General features: G+C 32.9%; 1 protein-coding gene across 1 annotated transcript; it reads right to left on the bottom strand.

Moving 5' to 3' along the window:
* Positions 1-1,405: 1,405 nt before the first annotated feature.
* LOC124373053 (clotting factor B-like) lies at positions 1,406-12,426 on the bottom strand. The gene is made up of 3 exons (XM_046831456.1): positions 12,357-12,426; positions 7,634-7,756; positions 1,406-1,719 (listed from the first exon to the last, which is right to left on the bottom strand). Exons 1-3 carry the CDS (start codon positions 12,424-12,426, stop codon positions 1,406-1,408), a joined length of 507 nt encoding a protein of 168 aa, XP_046687412.1.
* Positions 12,427-13,087: the final 661 nt, after the last annotated feature.

Raw genomic sequence — 13,087 nt, 5'->3', positions numbered from 1 at the left:
TAATTTATAGTTTGTTTTACCTCGTAATGTATAATTGTATATTATTTCCCTACATATTATAGTTCTGTTATTTTTTTTATCCTCTATATCTTATAATTCTGTTATTATTTTATATTCTATTATCATTTTGATTTTCAAGTGGTTCGTTTTGCCTGATAGTTTATTGCAATGGTTTCCTTATATTTGATTGTTATCTTTGTTATTCTTGACCTATTTATTATTGATACTTGTTATTGATTTGTTACATTCCTGCTATGAATGTTAAATAAATTTTGGTGTCAAACTATTGTTGTTACTGCTTTGCCTTATGATTATCTGTTATGCTGATTGCTGTGTTGTTGTTTTTGTGTACAATGTGATATTCTATGTTTCTAGCTTTAATTTAATATAGTCATATTAGAAGTCTGTAATTTTGGAAATATGTTAAATGGCGTTGTACCGTTGGAAGTAATAAATAAATAAAAAAACGTATAAGTAACTGCAGCGAAGACTGATGCGTCTATTATGCCCACTATAAAATATTATTTGTAACTTTGGTACTACCCAAGAGTTAAAATATATATTTTTTATCATTGGAGAAATTTATATAAACACATCCCAGCACGTATAGGCAAGTTTCTATATTATTTTATATTAATAGTACCTCATTGTCTACTGTCAAAAGGAGTGCTAAACGTAATATCCTTTATTAACATCATTTTAGAGGTACCAATCAAAGTCTACTACTAAATTTGAGACACTCCAATTTTTTCAATTAATGTATTTTGTTTTTATTGCTCTTAAATCCGTACAAGTTTCATTTTGATGGCCTTTAAGTTATATTAATATGCATTAAAACTACGTTTTTTTTACAATACTGTACCAATGATTTTATTTAGGTCTTATATAAATAAGCATAAATAATTCAACTTAACCACACTAAATGTTTAAAAACATATCAATTATTTTACCAATCGCACTTATAATATTATAGAAACATATTTCAGCATTAGAAAGAGTGGTACATTTATCCCCTATGTCTTTTTGGATCAGATTTTGGTCCATTTTAGAGCTATGTGTGAGGGTGGTTTTTCGTTATACAACTATGCTTATTATTCGTTTTAATTAACAGTTTTATTTAAAATACAGTTGAATTACTTTACACTCATACATACCATTCACACCTAAGTAATATATATTTCCACTAAGTTTTAAAAATGATTAGTATTTTTTTGTAAGATAGCACATATGAAATTATCTTCAATGTATAACAATATATTAAAACTTTTAAAATCTTTATTTTCAGTGACTAAAAATAGATATTAGAACTATGTGTGTTCAACATTAACAACTAAAGGCTCATCTTTCAACAACAAACACTACCAATAAACAAGTTCAATGAATAAGTAAGCATGTTTTCTTCCTGTTAGCGGATATTATTTAAGATCCAAGGCATAACGTTGGACACTCTGGTGTAGACGCCAGGGTTGGTGTCAGGATCATCATTGGAGCAACGGGTGCCAGCGGAGACTACCCCCATAAGCATGTATCTGCCCTCTCCTGTGGTGTTGTAGTACATGAGAGGACCTCCAGAGTCTCCAGGGCATGGGCCTTTGGCAGGTCCCGTCCCTGCTGCACAGATCTGACTCTCCCAGTCCAACACTATAATATCACATACTCCCGAAGGTTTGACGACAACGTCTAACTCTTGGAGTACATGTGGTAGTACGGTTTGGGGATCTGCATGAAATAAAACCATGTATTATTGGTTATAATATTCATTACTGGTTGGTACTATCAACGCATAATACAATGAACGTTCCAGAAAAGGTTTTAAAGTTAACTTGCAGAGGTAATATAAAAAATGTACCTAATTTTAGATAGTAAAAATCAAATTTCAAATTCATTCAACTTCAACCATCAATACCTTTAAAAGCATGACTAATTGGAAATTTTAAGAAAAATTGATAAAAATATTTGCCTAATACAAAAATATTAACCTGAGATCCCTAACTAAGAGTAAATAACTTTTTAGGAACCTTGTACCCAACAACACATTTATTAAACCTTTATAATCCTATATAACCCTTTAACCGTCATAATCCTATATCCAGTTTTACTGAGAAACAACTTGGAATAACTATAAATATTAAATAAGTGGTTTAGTGCTAGTTTTGAGTTTAGCTTAGTGCTTCATCTGAAGTCTGGCACTGTAACAGACGTGACTCTTGGAACCTGGAGTCAATGCTCGACTGAAGATATCCAATAAATGCTGGTGATGAAGACGTTAAAATGAACTCTATGCGTTGTATCGTTATCAGAGACACCTAGATTACAAAGAGGTGTGTCTGGTTTACCAATCAGCCATCCATAACTGTTTTGGTATAAATCCCTGAAAATTAACCTACAAAGAAAGTACAAAATACTAACGATTCTAACTGGTTCCCCATCCGGCGACTGTCATGGTTTTATTATACATATAAATTCTTCTCATCAGTTTCCACCGTAGAAGGTAGACATATTGGTTGTACATAATCTGCAATCAGATTCTACAGGTATTAAATTATGCAAAGTATTTCGAAATTAATATTAATTAATTAATAATCATTTATATTAATTATCAACACCTACAACAAGGTAACTAACTAGAAAATTATAAAAACTAATAATTGAATGTATTTTAGATATTAAATTATGCAAAGTATTTCGAAATTAAAATTAAGTTTTTTTAATGTTTTTCATTTGAATATTAAAAAGCAGCTGTTTATCAAACAGGTTTATGTTTACGTAATATTTTTATATTTTAATGAAGCATTACTAGTTCCGAATTATTAATACAACTAAAATTCAGTTTTGTGAGAATAATTAACCTTGTTCTCTATGGTAAATTGTTGGTATATAATATTCATTTTGTAGTTTGTTAGTTTTAGTTTTATTTTCTTATTTCTTCAGATTTTTATAATACTAACTGCTCTCTAATTAATTGATATTAAGGGGAGCACTTCGCCCTATCTTCGTAATGTTAACATAGGTACACTTATCTCAAGAACTACTTGAGGTATCTTCATAATTCTTTTTTTCATTTAAAGAGGGCTTCTAGGGGAACACGTGGAACCAAAAAAAAAATTTTTTTTGGCATATACCCTAAAAGTTATATATTTTTGTTTTAACGCTTGTCAAAAACCTATATAAATATGTGTATATGTATGTATATAAATATTGAACTCAGTGAAATGTGATGTTTTTAGTGGTTCCACATATGTAAAACAGTGCTACAAACATACAAAAAAAATTTCATATTCCTACCATTTGTAGTTTTTGAGAAAAAATGTACTTTTGTATTGAAAACCGCAACTTTCGGAAAAAACACAAAAAACGGAAAAAATACTGCTTTATTACCTTTTTCAGTACATTCCAGGTGCATAGGCTGGCTGATCTCCTTCCTGCTCCTCATATTCATCCTCCAGACTTCTTTTTAGTAAGTTTTTCTTCTGTCTAATTTTTTTCTCTATATCTTCTTGAGCTTTCTCTGCCTTCCAAATTCGCCGCCGGTCAAGCTTTTTCATTGCTGTAATAAAATGCTGCCCTGGTGACACTCCTATTTCTTGAAATACTTTGCATTTGCCAATGTAGCCATCATTAAAAGCTGTAACAGCTTCATATATGCCAAATTTCAAAGTTTTAATCTCCACAAATGTTCTTTTAGGTATGTAGGTCCAAATGACATTGTTGAGGGACTCATTGGGATTTTGAGTTTTTCCCTTAGTACATTTGCCCAGTAGAGTTGGATTGGCTAGATCTTGAAAAATAGGTTTAATAAATGTCATTAGGTTTTCAGGCAAGTGAAAATGGCTGCCATGATCATAGTTTTTCATTGGATTTTACGGCTTTGCGGTACTTACACCAGGTTTCTTCATCATCTGGACATAGTCCATGTTGAGGCCTTTCATTAGAAGACATCACATGGAAAAACTCTGCCCAAATGGCTTTTTTCATGTCTTCAACAGAGTTTGTGTTGCGTCTAATTGCCAATCCGTAGTATTTTTGGAGCTGAATAATGGCAGAATCTGTTAGCTTGTTCTTGCCGCCAAGTCGTGAGCCGTCAGGGAGTGTTTTAGTCTTAGCTTTTAGATTTTTTAATCTCGATCCCATCCGTTTCTGGACATGGCCTATGCATTCTATCTTTGTTATGGCAGTATCACCATAGGGCTTGGCTTCGCATACACTGGAGTACGCCTTGCTGTCTCCATCACCAAGGTATTCAAGGTAACGAGCCTCATACAATGCCTGCGAGCGCTGAAAAATTGCGACTGCTCCAGCAACTTCCATGGCTCCAATAGAACCTTCAAAGTTTGCGATACAGCCATCACCATGCGTGTTGTTTAGTCTATTAGTGCATCTGCAATATTTAGATAAAATCTCGATGTCTAGGACCTTACCGGTTGATAAAGATGTCACTGATACCACTCCATTTAGTGAAAGGTGACCCCGCTTCTGCCATGAGCCATCAGCAGCTATAGCGAGGTCTCTGCAACCATCATTATCCGATACAGCTTCTTGCACAGCACTTTGCATTGACTTCTTACACACTAACTCAGCAATTGAACCCAAGTAATGCTCATGTTCATGATATCTCAAAGGCGGAGGTGTAAGATTCATAAAAGCGCAAATTTTCTCCGCAGCCACTCTACCTTTGCCTATGTTACGCATAGCATAAACCAAACGAAGATTTAGGTCATAAAATGTGTTAGGCCTATCAGACTTTGCTTCATTCTGATTAGTGTTAGGCCTGACTAATTCAGAGTTTGTCACAGTAATAGTGTTTTCACAATCAGAACAGCTGACTATAATTTTTGATGCTAGGCCTACAATGTGTTTTACTTTGTAAACAAGTTGGCCATGGCAATTTTTACACACTGAAACGTTACTAAGAGCCTCATTCAACAATCCTATATTAACTATACAGTTTTCAGACTCATCATTTTCATTCAATTGGTACTGTTTCAAAAAAGGACTGACCTTCTTAGAAGATGCACTTTGAGGTCTTGGCCTATCCACATTTGGAGTATTGGTACCTCGATTGTTACTTGATCCTGAGAAACTAGGCCTAGGACTAGTTGGAGGGTTTATGTTGATTTCCTTTGAAAACGCGTTTCTTGAAAGCAGGCTTTGAACGTGGCATTATAAAATTCACTACACTTATAACAAAAAATACTCAGAACTCTCCACTAAACTCACAAAAAACCATAATCATTTACGTAATTTTCACTCTCTAAAACAGAAATGTCAGTAACCAAAACATGTATGCTACCTAGGTTATAAGCAATGGTTATAAAACAGATGTTTTGTTGGTTAGTGTAAGTTGTTGACATAACAAACTGTCACTGCCAACCAAATCATGAACATGACTGCAACGAAGTAGTACTATAACAGCACCATTCAAAGTGTGACTGCTACAGGCCCGAAACTGCCTGCAGGCCTATTTAAAAAAAAATATTTCGGACACTTCTAGTCATCATAAAAAAAATTTAATACCACCATTGTTATCGGGAAATTCCAAACTTTAATAAAAAAAAAAAAAAAAAAAAATTTGTAATTTTTGAGATTTTTTACGAAGTGCTCCCCTTAAATTATATACCGTTAAAAAAGAACTATGGGCTTATATAATGTTGGATTTGTACGTATCAGAGTATTTATGACTCAAGTCAAACCGCCGTCATATAAATAATAAATTAATTACATGATTTTCTATTGCTAATAAAAGTCATAAAATATTTTTTGTAAAATTAAACTTCTTATTTATAGTTTTTATTATATTATACGAAGTACATTTAAAATAATAAGTAAATGATGTTTATATTTAATATTATTATATTTTATAGTATAATAGTTTCTTACATTTGGTGGAAATATAAGCTTGTGTTTCCCATTCAAAAATATCACCCGAATTTTTCTGAAACGGTTTAATTGTTTCAATACTTACTTCTTGCTGTTGGCAATTCTAATAACCTTCGCGGATATTAGAATGCCTTCCGACTTGTGAGGTTCCAATTAAGTTCAGAAATATTTCCACCATTTATGGAATAACTAATACATTTTAACTTTTAAATTAATTTTAAAACAGATGTCAATACCCTTCTTTTTTATAGACAGTCACGATTAGTCTCTAGAGTCCTTATATTCAATTATATGCGTAAGATACCTAAAACGCTTTTTTAAATTTTGAAAGCTTTTAGTTGATTATGTGTTTTTTATGAATTTTTAAAATTTATTACGTTTTATAAATGCCAAAATTTTTAGTTAACAGGCACAAAAACTAATAAATAACTTTGACCAATGTACAGAAAATAATCAATCATGTTAAAATATGTGTGTTGTATAAAGTTAAAAATATACAACAGGGCATACTTTTCTATACCTCAAAATCTTCAAAATCTGACTACGTTTCAACAATTCAAAGTTTGCAATGGCTAAGATAAATAATTACAAACTATGCAAATGACTGGGACTGTTGAAACATTTTTAAAAACCCTTTATATTTTGTTACAAAACCTAAAAATACATATAAGTTTATAACCATATTTATTTGAGGTAACCAAGGCTTCCGAAACCATATATATGTCCAACATTTGTTAAACAATTGACATACTTAAAGCCATATTGTAATAAGGTGTTAATTTATAATTATTTCCTTAGAAATCGAAGAAAAACTAGTGTAACCTTCTATCTTGTTAAAGACACAAGTTAAAGACGTATCAGTACTAAAAAGAACATAATATCCGCAGTTTTAACACTTTCATAAGGAACGGCGCAGTGTCTAATCCACAACGCCACAGAGTGTTTCTGTGATCATTGGTAGCGAACGTGGTATATTTTTGTCACTTGTATATCAATAGTATACATTAAATCCACCTGAAAGCATAAATCCTATAAAATAAAATTGAGGAAACAGCGTCAAAGTTAAAGTGTTTTGTATTAAATAAGATCAATAATTATTAGAACCTAGGAGGAACACTGATAACATTATTTTGTCACTATACAACATATGTTTTATTGTATAAACTCAATTGTATTTCAACTGTTTCAAATATCATCTCTAAATTATAAATACAACAAACTACGTTAAATTATGTGCATTCGTTATATAAGTATTAAAGTAAATAAAATACCTGTAAATGGGGCATTAAAGAGGAGTCGAATTAAGCAAACATCATACGACCCAAAGTTCTTCGTTCTGTAGAGAGGATGTTTTTGAACTAACGAAACTTCAATTTCCACCGGTTTATGTGCACAGTTTCCTCTGAGGCAGTCTCGTGTATGATGAACATCATATTCTCCCAATGTAACGTATGTTCTGGAGAGAATAAAGAAAGCAACTGTAGCAGAAGCCTCATACCCCAAGCATAAATAAAGATCGTATCAAATCCTTGTATAAATACAGTAAAATGAAGCTGAACTATAAACATAATATGATTTCATGTAGCATCAAGTATATCATTTATAAACTGCATAATAATACATTTTTCAGTACCGAACAGTGTGTTTTACATAATTAATTTAGTTGCATACGAATTTTGTAACTATGGTTGTAAATTCTAACTTTTGAAACACGCCTGTCTCCCTGACATTCTTAGATACCATACAAATTTTGTACTCACAATTCGAGGATCCTTGTCCTCAAAGCAACAGTGAGCCGCTGTGAGGACGTAGTTCCTAGAGATGAGGGTTCCTCCACAACTTCCCTTCTCCAGATCCTTCCTGAAAGCTGATACTATTTCTGTAAAATATGTCAGTTTTCTACTAGAAAAAAATGAAAAAGAATCTTATGCTTAGTATTGTAAAGATTTAGTTCTCGTGAGTATATGAAATGCAACATCTTAAAGGGTTTTTTAAATACGATTTCTTGTGTATCTGCTGACTAAATGTTATTCGATTATTAGGGTCCTCTTTAATATCAAAAGAGAAATTAAGTTGACATACACGGAATAACACGGAATGGAACGCTGTCAATGACATGGTTCCTGTAATCTAAGTTCTGAGATTTAGAAATTATCACACACACACACACACACACACACACACACACACACACACACACACACACACACACACACACAATAACATAATTTTATTTCAATAAACATTGAATCACAAAAAGTACTTGCTAGACCGGGACTCGAACCCGGGTCTCCCACTTACCGGCGCTACCACTGTACCACACAACTTTTGACAATTCGGTTATTTTGTGTTTGGCCGTTTCTGTCTCTGAAAATTTCTTTGTAGATGCAAAGATATTACAGATTAATAATCAGTTTTAAATTTATAACAGTGATATAGAACAAAAACATACAGTTAAATAGAAATTGATTAAAACTTACTAGTACAGTACTTACAATAATGGCTGTAATAATTGAATTTTGAATTCTTTACAAATTATAAAACATCCCAACAAAAATATGATTATATCCTTCTTATTGTTGTATAAATCTTACATCTGTAGACAAGACTGCAATCCACGAGTATTGTCCTATATCAGCGTTGCGGCCACCAATAGAAATGCGAGCCAGCGACAGTTTGCTGCGGCCACAGTTCTCGTCGTGGGGACGGTTCGATTACTCCACGACCCTCCTGAAAGAAGTGTAATTTGTAAAGAGGGCCATTGGCCCAGCGACCCATCTTACAAACATACATTGGTTTGATTACTCCATTGGCTCCTTGGCCCAACGACCATATTTGTTTAGTTTCTGTAAATTGTAAATATAGGGTCGTTGGCCGAACGAACCTTATAGTTTTGATTTACTGGTATAGGTTCGTTGGGCCAACGGTCAGTGGTGTAATTAGACAATGAATTAATATTAAGCAATAATATTTGAACGGGGTCGTTGGGCTAACGAACCTTAATGGAATTGAATTGAATGTCGGAACCACACAATGAGTGTGTTCCTGGATCTGTCCAAAGCATTCGACTGCGTTGACCACAATACACTGCTCGACAAACTTGAGTCCCACGGCATTCGAGGCGTGCCTTTTAAATGGCTTAGCTCATTTCTAAGCCACAGATCCCAAGTTGTCCAGATATCAAATAAATCATCCAAACCAATAAACCTTATATATGGAGCCCCCCAGGGGTCTCTCCTCAGTCCTGTGCTTTTCCTGCTTTATGTCAATGACATAGAATCATCGCTTCTGCATGGAAGAACAGTGCAGTTTGCAGATGATACGACTCTTTTTTTCAATGCAAGATCAAGCGAAGTTTTGGAACAACAGGCTTTTGTTGATATCAACAACTGTGTCCAATACTTCAACAGCCTCAACCTCACAATAAACTCTTCAAAAACCAACGTTTTAAATTTTTCTTTGCGCACTGCGGGCAACCAGTGCGGACCTGCCATCTTGATGGCTGACTCCACACTGGACGAAGTCTACTCTTCAAAATTCCTTGGAATGTACCTTGATCGAGGACTGACATGGAATGTGCACATTGATCATGTTTGCGCCAAAATCTGCTCAGGTATCTTTGTTCTGAGGTCTTTAGCAAAATACTGCCCGAGTCAGGTACTGATTACGGCGTATTATGGCTTGATATACCCCCACCTGGCCTATGGAGTGATCCTTTGGGGAGCTTGCGCTAACACTCAGTTCCAAAGAGTTTTCAGACTCCAAAAAAAAGCAATTCGAATCATCGCTAAAATCAAATTCAGAGAGTCGTGCAGGCAAGTTTTCAAGAAATTGCAGCTGTTGACTCTGCCATGTGTCTACATATTGGAAACAACTATGTTTTGTGTGAATAAATGTACCTTAACCAGAGGACAAGACATACACATGTATGAGACACGTGGCAGAGCAAATTACCGAACTGGTAGACACAGAACGGTGGTTTATGAACGCCTGCCTTCACAAGCGGGTGTTCAATTCCTCAACAGACTGCCCAATCCAATCAAAGATGATCCAACGCCAAAGGCGTTTAAGACTCGCCTAAAACGCTTCTTGGTGTCTCAAGCGTTTTATAATGCAGGTGAGTTTTTGGCTTTCAACTGGGAGGCCGCCCAATTTGAAGAATGACACCGCTGTTCGAAGTGGGTTGCATTGGCGATGAATGGAAGAGGTGTGACTTTAAACATTGTATGTCTGTATGTGTATTATAGTATGAATGACTTAAATTTTAGAATATTATTATTAATTGACGTTTGCCATACGATGTATTATTGTCTCAGCAATAAAACAGATTTGATTTGATTTTATTTGAATTAATCTTACGATGTTCAAAAGATGGCCGATTACGCCACCAGGCGTTGGCTCAACGACCCACGCCGCTGCATTAGCTCGTTTAAGCGACCAGAGGGTTGATTAGTCCACTACTTCATTCTCCGTCTCCTTCTAAGCCCTCTTGCAGGACAATGTTTTACTTTTTTAGGATTTCAATTAATATGTTGTTCTCTAGATACTAATGTATCTAGAAAATATTTCATATATGATAAAGTAACCCGATAAATATTAAATGCTAAAATAAAAGATATACATATTAGTAGGAATAAGTACTATTATGTCAGCACTTGTATCTACAAATGGTTATATAATTATATGATGATATTTTGTTTTTATCATTGCCTTTTTAATACTTATAATATAAGGTTGACATAACGTATAAGTGGTTTGATATCTAATCAAATGTTAGATTATATATATATCAAAATAATATCATATACGGTAACGTTTTAAACGCCATTTTAAACTAATTATTTTTAGTTATGAAATTTATCAAGGATTATTTTGTATCTTTAAAACACATTATTGTTAGATTTCTCAAGGTCCATAATATCATGTAAAAATGTATAATTGTTACAAAATATATAGTTATAACTACAGTTAGAATTGTTATTTACATATTTTATGGTGTGTGACATTTGACACAAGTTATTAACACATTATTACACAAGAATGCAATTTTGAACTACGGTTATGTGATCTTCGATCGATGAACCACTTTCACTTAAAAATGTTTTCTAATCATTTGAATATTTAATCTTAGATCTTTGGAATCAAACAATTATAAAATACAAATAACATAACATGACACACTGTGGAAAAATATAACACAAGATTTATACATAAAGACGTACAGATAGTATTTGTCGATTACTACATTGCCAGTTACATAAAATAAAGCCAGGTTCCGTGTAGGATGTAATGGATTTAGCTGAATTATTGAATTAAATTCTATTTAAATAATTTCGCTAAGATGAATATTCTTTTGAAATAATCTGCAATGTTTAACTTTTATAAACGATATCAGTCCCCCTCCTTATTACAAACACTTATTCTTTGATAGAAGAATTATGAAATAAATCCACACTATTTAACGATGTGTTATTGTTTGATCACAATATATCGATAGTGGAATTATTTTAAAAATAATCTCAATAAAAATATCTTTTAAATTATCAAGAATTAGTGAATTTTTTTATAGTGAATTTGTATCCATAAAATATTTCTATGAAATATAAATATTTTATATTTTGCTTACCTTATTTTAATAAATTTTAAGCCCGACAGTTATTTTTAACCAAAGTAATTTATAATTTTATTTTAATCATTAGGTTAGTAGTAAAAGAGAATTGGATACAAGCAAAATATAAACAACAACTTTGATATGTGTGAACTTGGAATATCAAACAAAGAGAATAACAATGTAATAAAATGGTATGTCATTTAAAAAATATTACGGATTTTAAAAGAAAACTTAATTTTAAACTTAAGAATTATTATGTCAGGCTTGGTTTTAATATCATGCACATTGTACATTTATGACTACTACATTTTAAACTTGATTTAATGTAAAGTCGGCTCAAATCAACAGTTAGGCCAATGAGGTAATTTAAATTAATGAATTCGCTGATTTTGTTTTTCATGTACAAAAATTAAGTAAAATGTAGTTCCTGTAAAAGCGTTAATTCATAAACTTGGGCATCAACTGGTGAAAATATTACAATGCATAATGAAAACTGTAATATTAATCTTAGGAGTGAAATGTTAGACGTTGAAAATAGGTTTCCGTTTTGTTTTGCATTTTATTAGAAAGTAAGGGTTTTAGGGCTGACGAAGCCAAACGTATTTGTTTTGGTGATTACGACATTTATCAACGGAAATCACTGACGTCAATAATTTTTCGGGACAGTTATATGAATGAAAATATAGCAAAGGAAATGTTTCTTTATTTCAACAATTTAGGCGGTTATGAAGTTTCAGGCTTTGTGCTTGATATTGGACGAATGAAGAGGAAGAATTTTTTAAGCAGCCATAATTTAGGTTATTGATCGAAAATTATTATTATGCCCTCGTTCCCAGAAGCCAGATTATCTGTGTGGCCTTGCACTTACTTCCTGGTATCTGTGCTGTTGTCTTGTCTTCTATATCTTCCTGCTCTTCTTCGCTTGATTGACAGAACATGTCGTTATCACAATTTATTGATGACCAAGGAAATACTTCAATCCCCTCGATAATCGGCTCCGTGAACTTAGGCACAAACATGACAGAAATACTAAAATATCCTTGATACTACTGTACTAATTTTGTGCCTCAAAAAATAATTCTTTGTTTTAATTTGTAATAAAGTCTACTTACAAATTTGTTTATTCAATATTTTTTTCGTTTTCATCGTGGTTATTTATAAGATAATTATGTAAAAATGTTTCCTAACACTCATGCAAATCCCATAGCACGCATCATAAAACCAATGTTCCTTATGCAGAAATGATAATTCAAGCAAAATTTCAAGTCAATAAGTAAGTTAATTCCCCTGAAACTTTATACACCCACTCCCATTGCCATGCAAAGGAAGTTGTCCGAAAAACATTTATGCTCTTGAACTGCGCCCCTTGTGTTCAAAAGAAATTGGATTAAAAAAAATGATCGTCATTTATTCCAAGGAATCCACATGTTAGTTTCGGTTAAATTCAATGGGTCTCTAAATCCTCTAGGATTGTTGTGAAAGAAATGTGAAGTTGGCCCTAGAACTTCGTCTCTGTAGTTTAACATTTGGACATGTATATGTTGTTTAAAATCTATAGATCAGTACACCGTCCAGCAGTATTGTTCGAATAGGGATTTA

The sequence above is a fragment of the Homalodisca vitripennis genome, unplaced genomic scaffold (genome assembly GCF_021130785.1).
Source record: "Homalodisca vitripennis isolate AUS2020 unplaced genomic scaffold, UT_GWSS_2.1 ScUCBcl_4743;HRSCAF=11107, whole genome shotgun sequence".
NCBI classification, from domain to species: Eukaryota; Metazoa; Arthropoda; class Insecta; order Hemiptera; family Cicadellidae; genus Homalodisca; species Homalodisca vitripennis.
The sequence above is the reverse complement of the archived record's forward strand: the minus strand, read 5'-3'. Positions and strand labels throughout refer to the sequence as shown.

Excerpts from the sequence above, each read along its gene's own strand:
- LOC124373053 (XM_046831456.1), bottom strand. The coding sequence starts at position 12,426 with ATGTTCTGTCAATCAAGCGAAGAAGAGCAGGAAGATATAGAAGACAAG. Across the intron at positions 7,757-12,356 it reads AACAGCACAGATACCAGGAA|AAATAGTATCAGCTTTCAGG; the intron begins GTAAGTGCAAGG and ends CATATTTTACAG. Across the intron at positions 1,720-7,633 it reads CAAGGATCCTCGAATTGTGA|ATCCCCAAACCGTACTACCA; the intron begins GTACAAAATTTG and ends TATTTCATGCAG.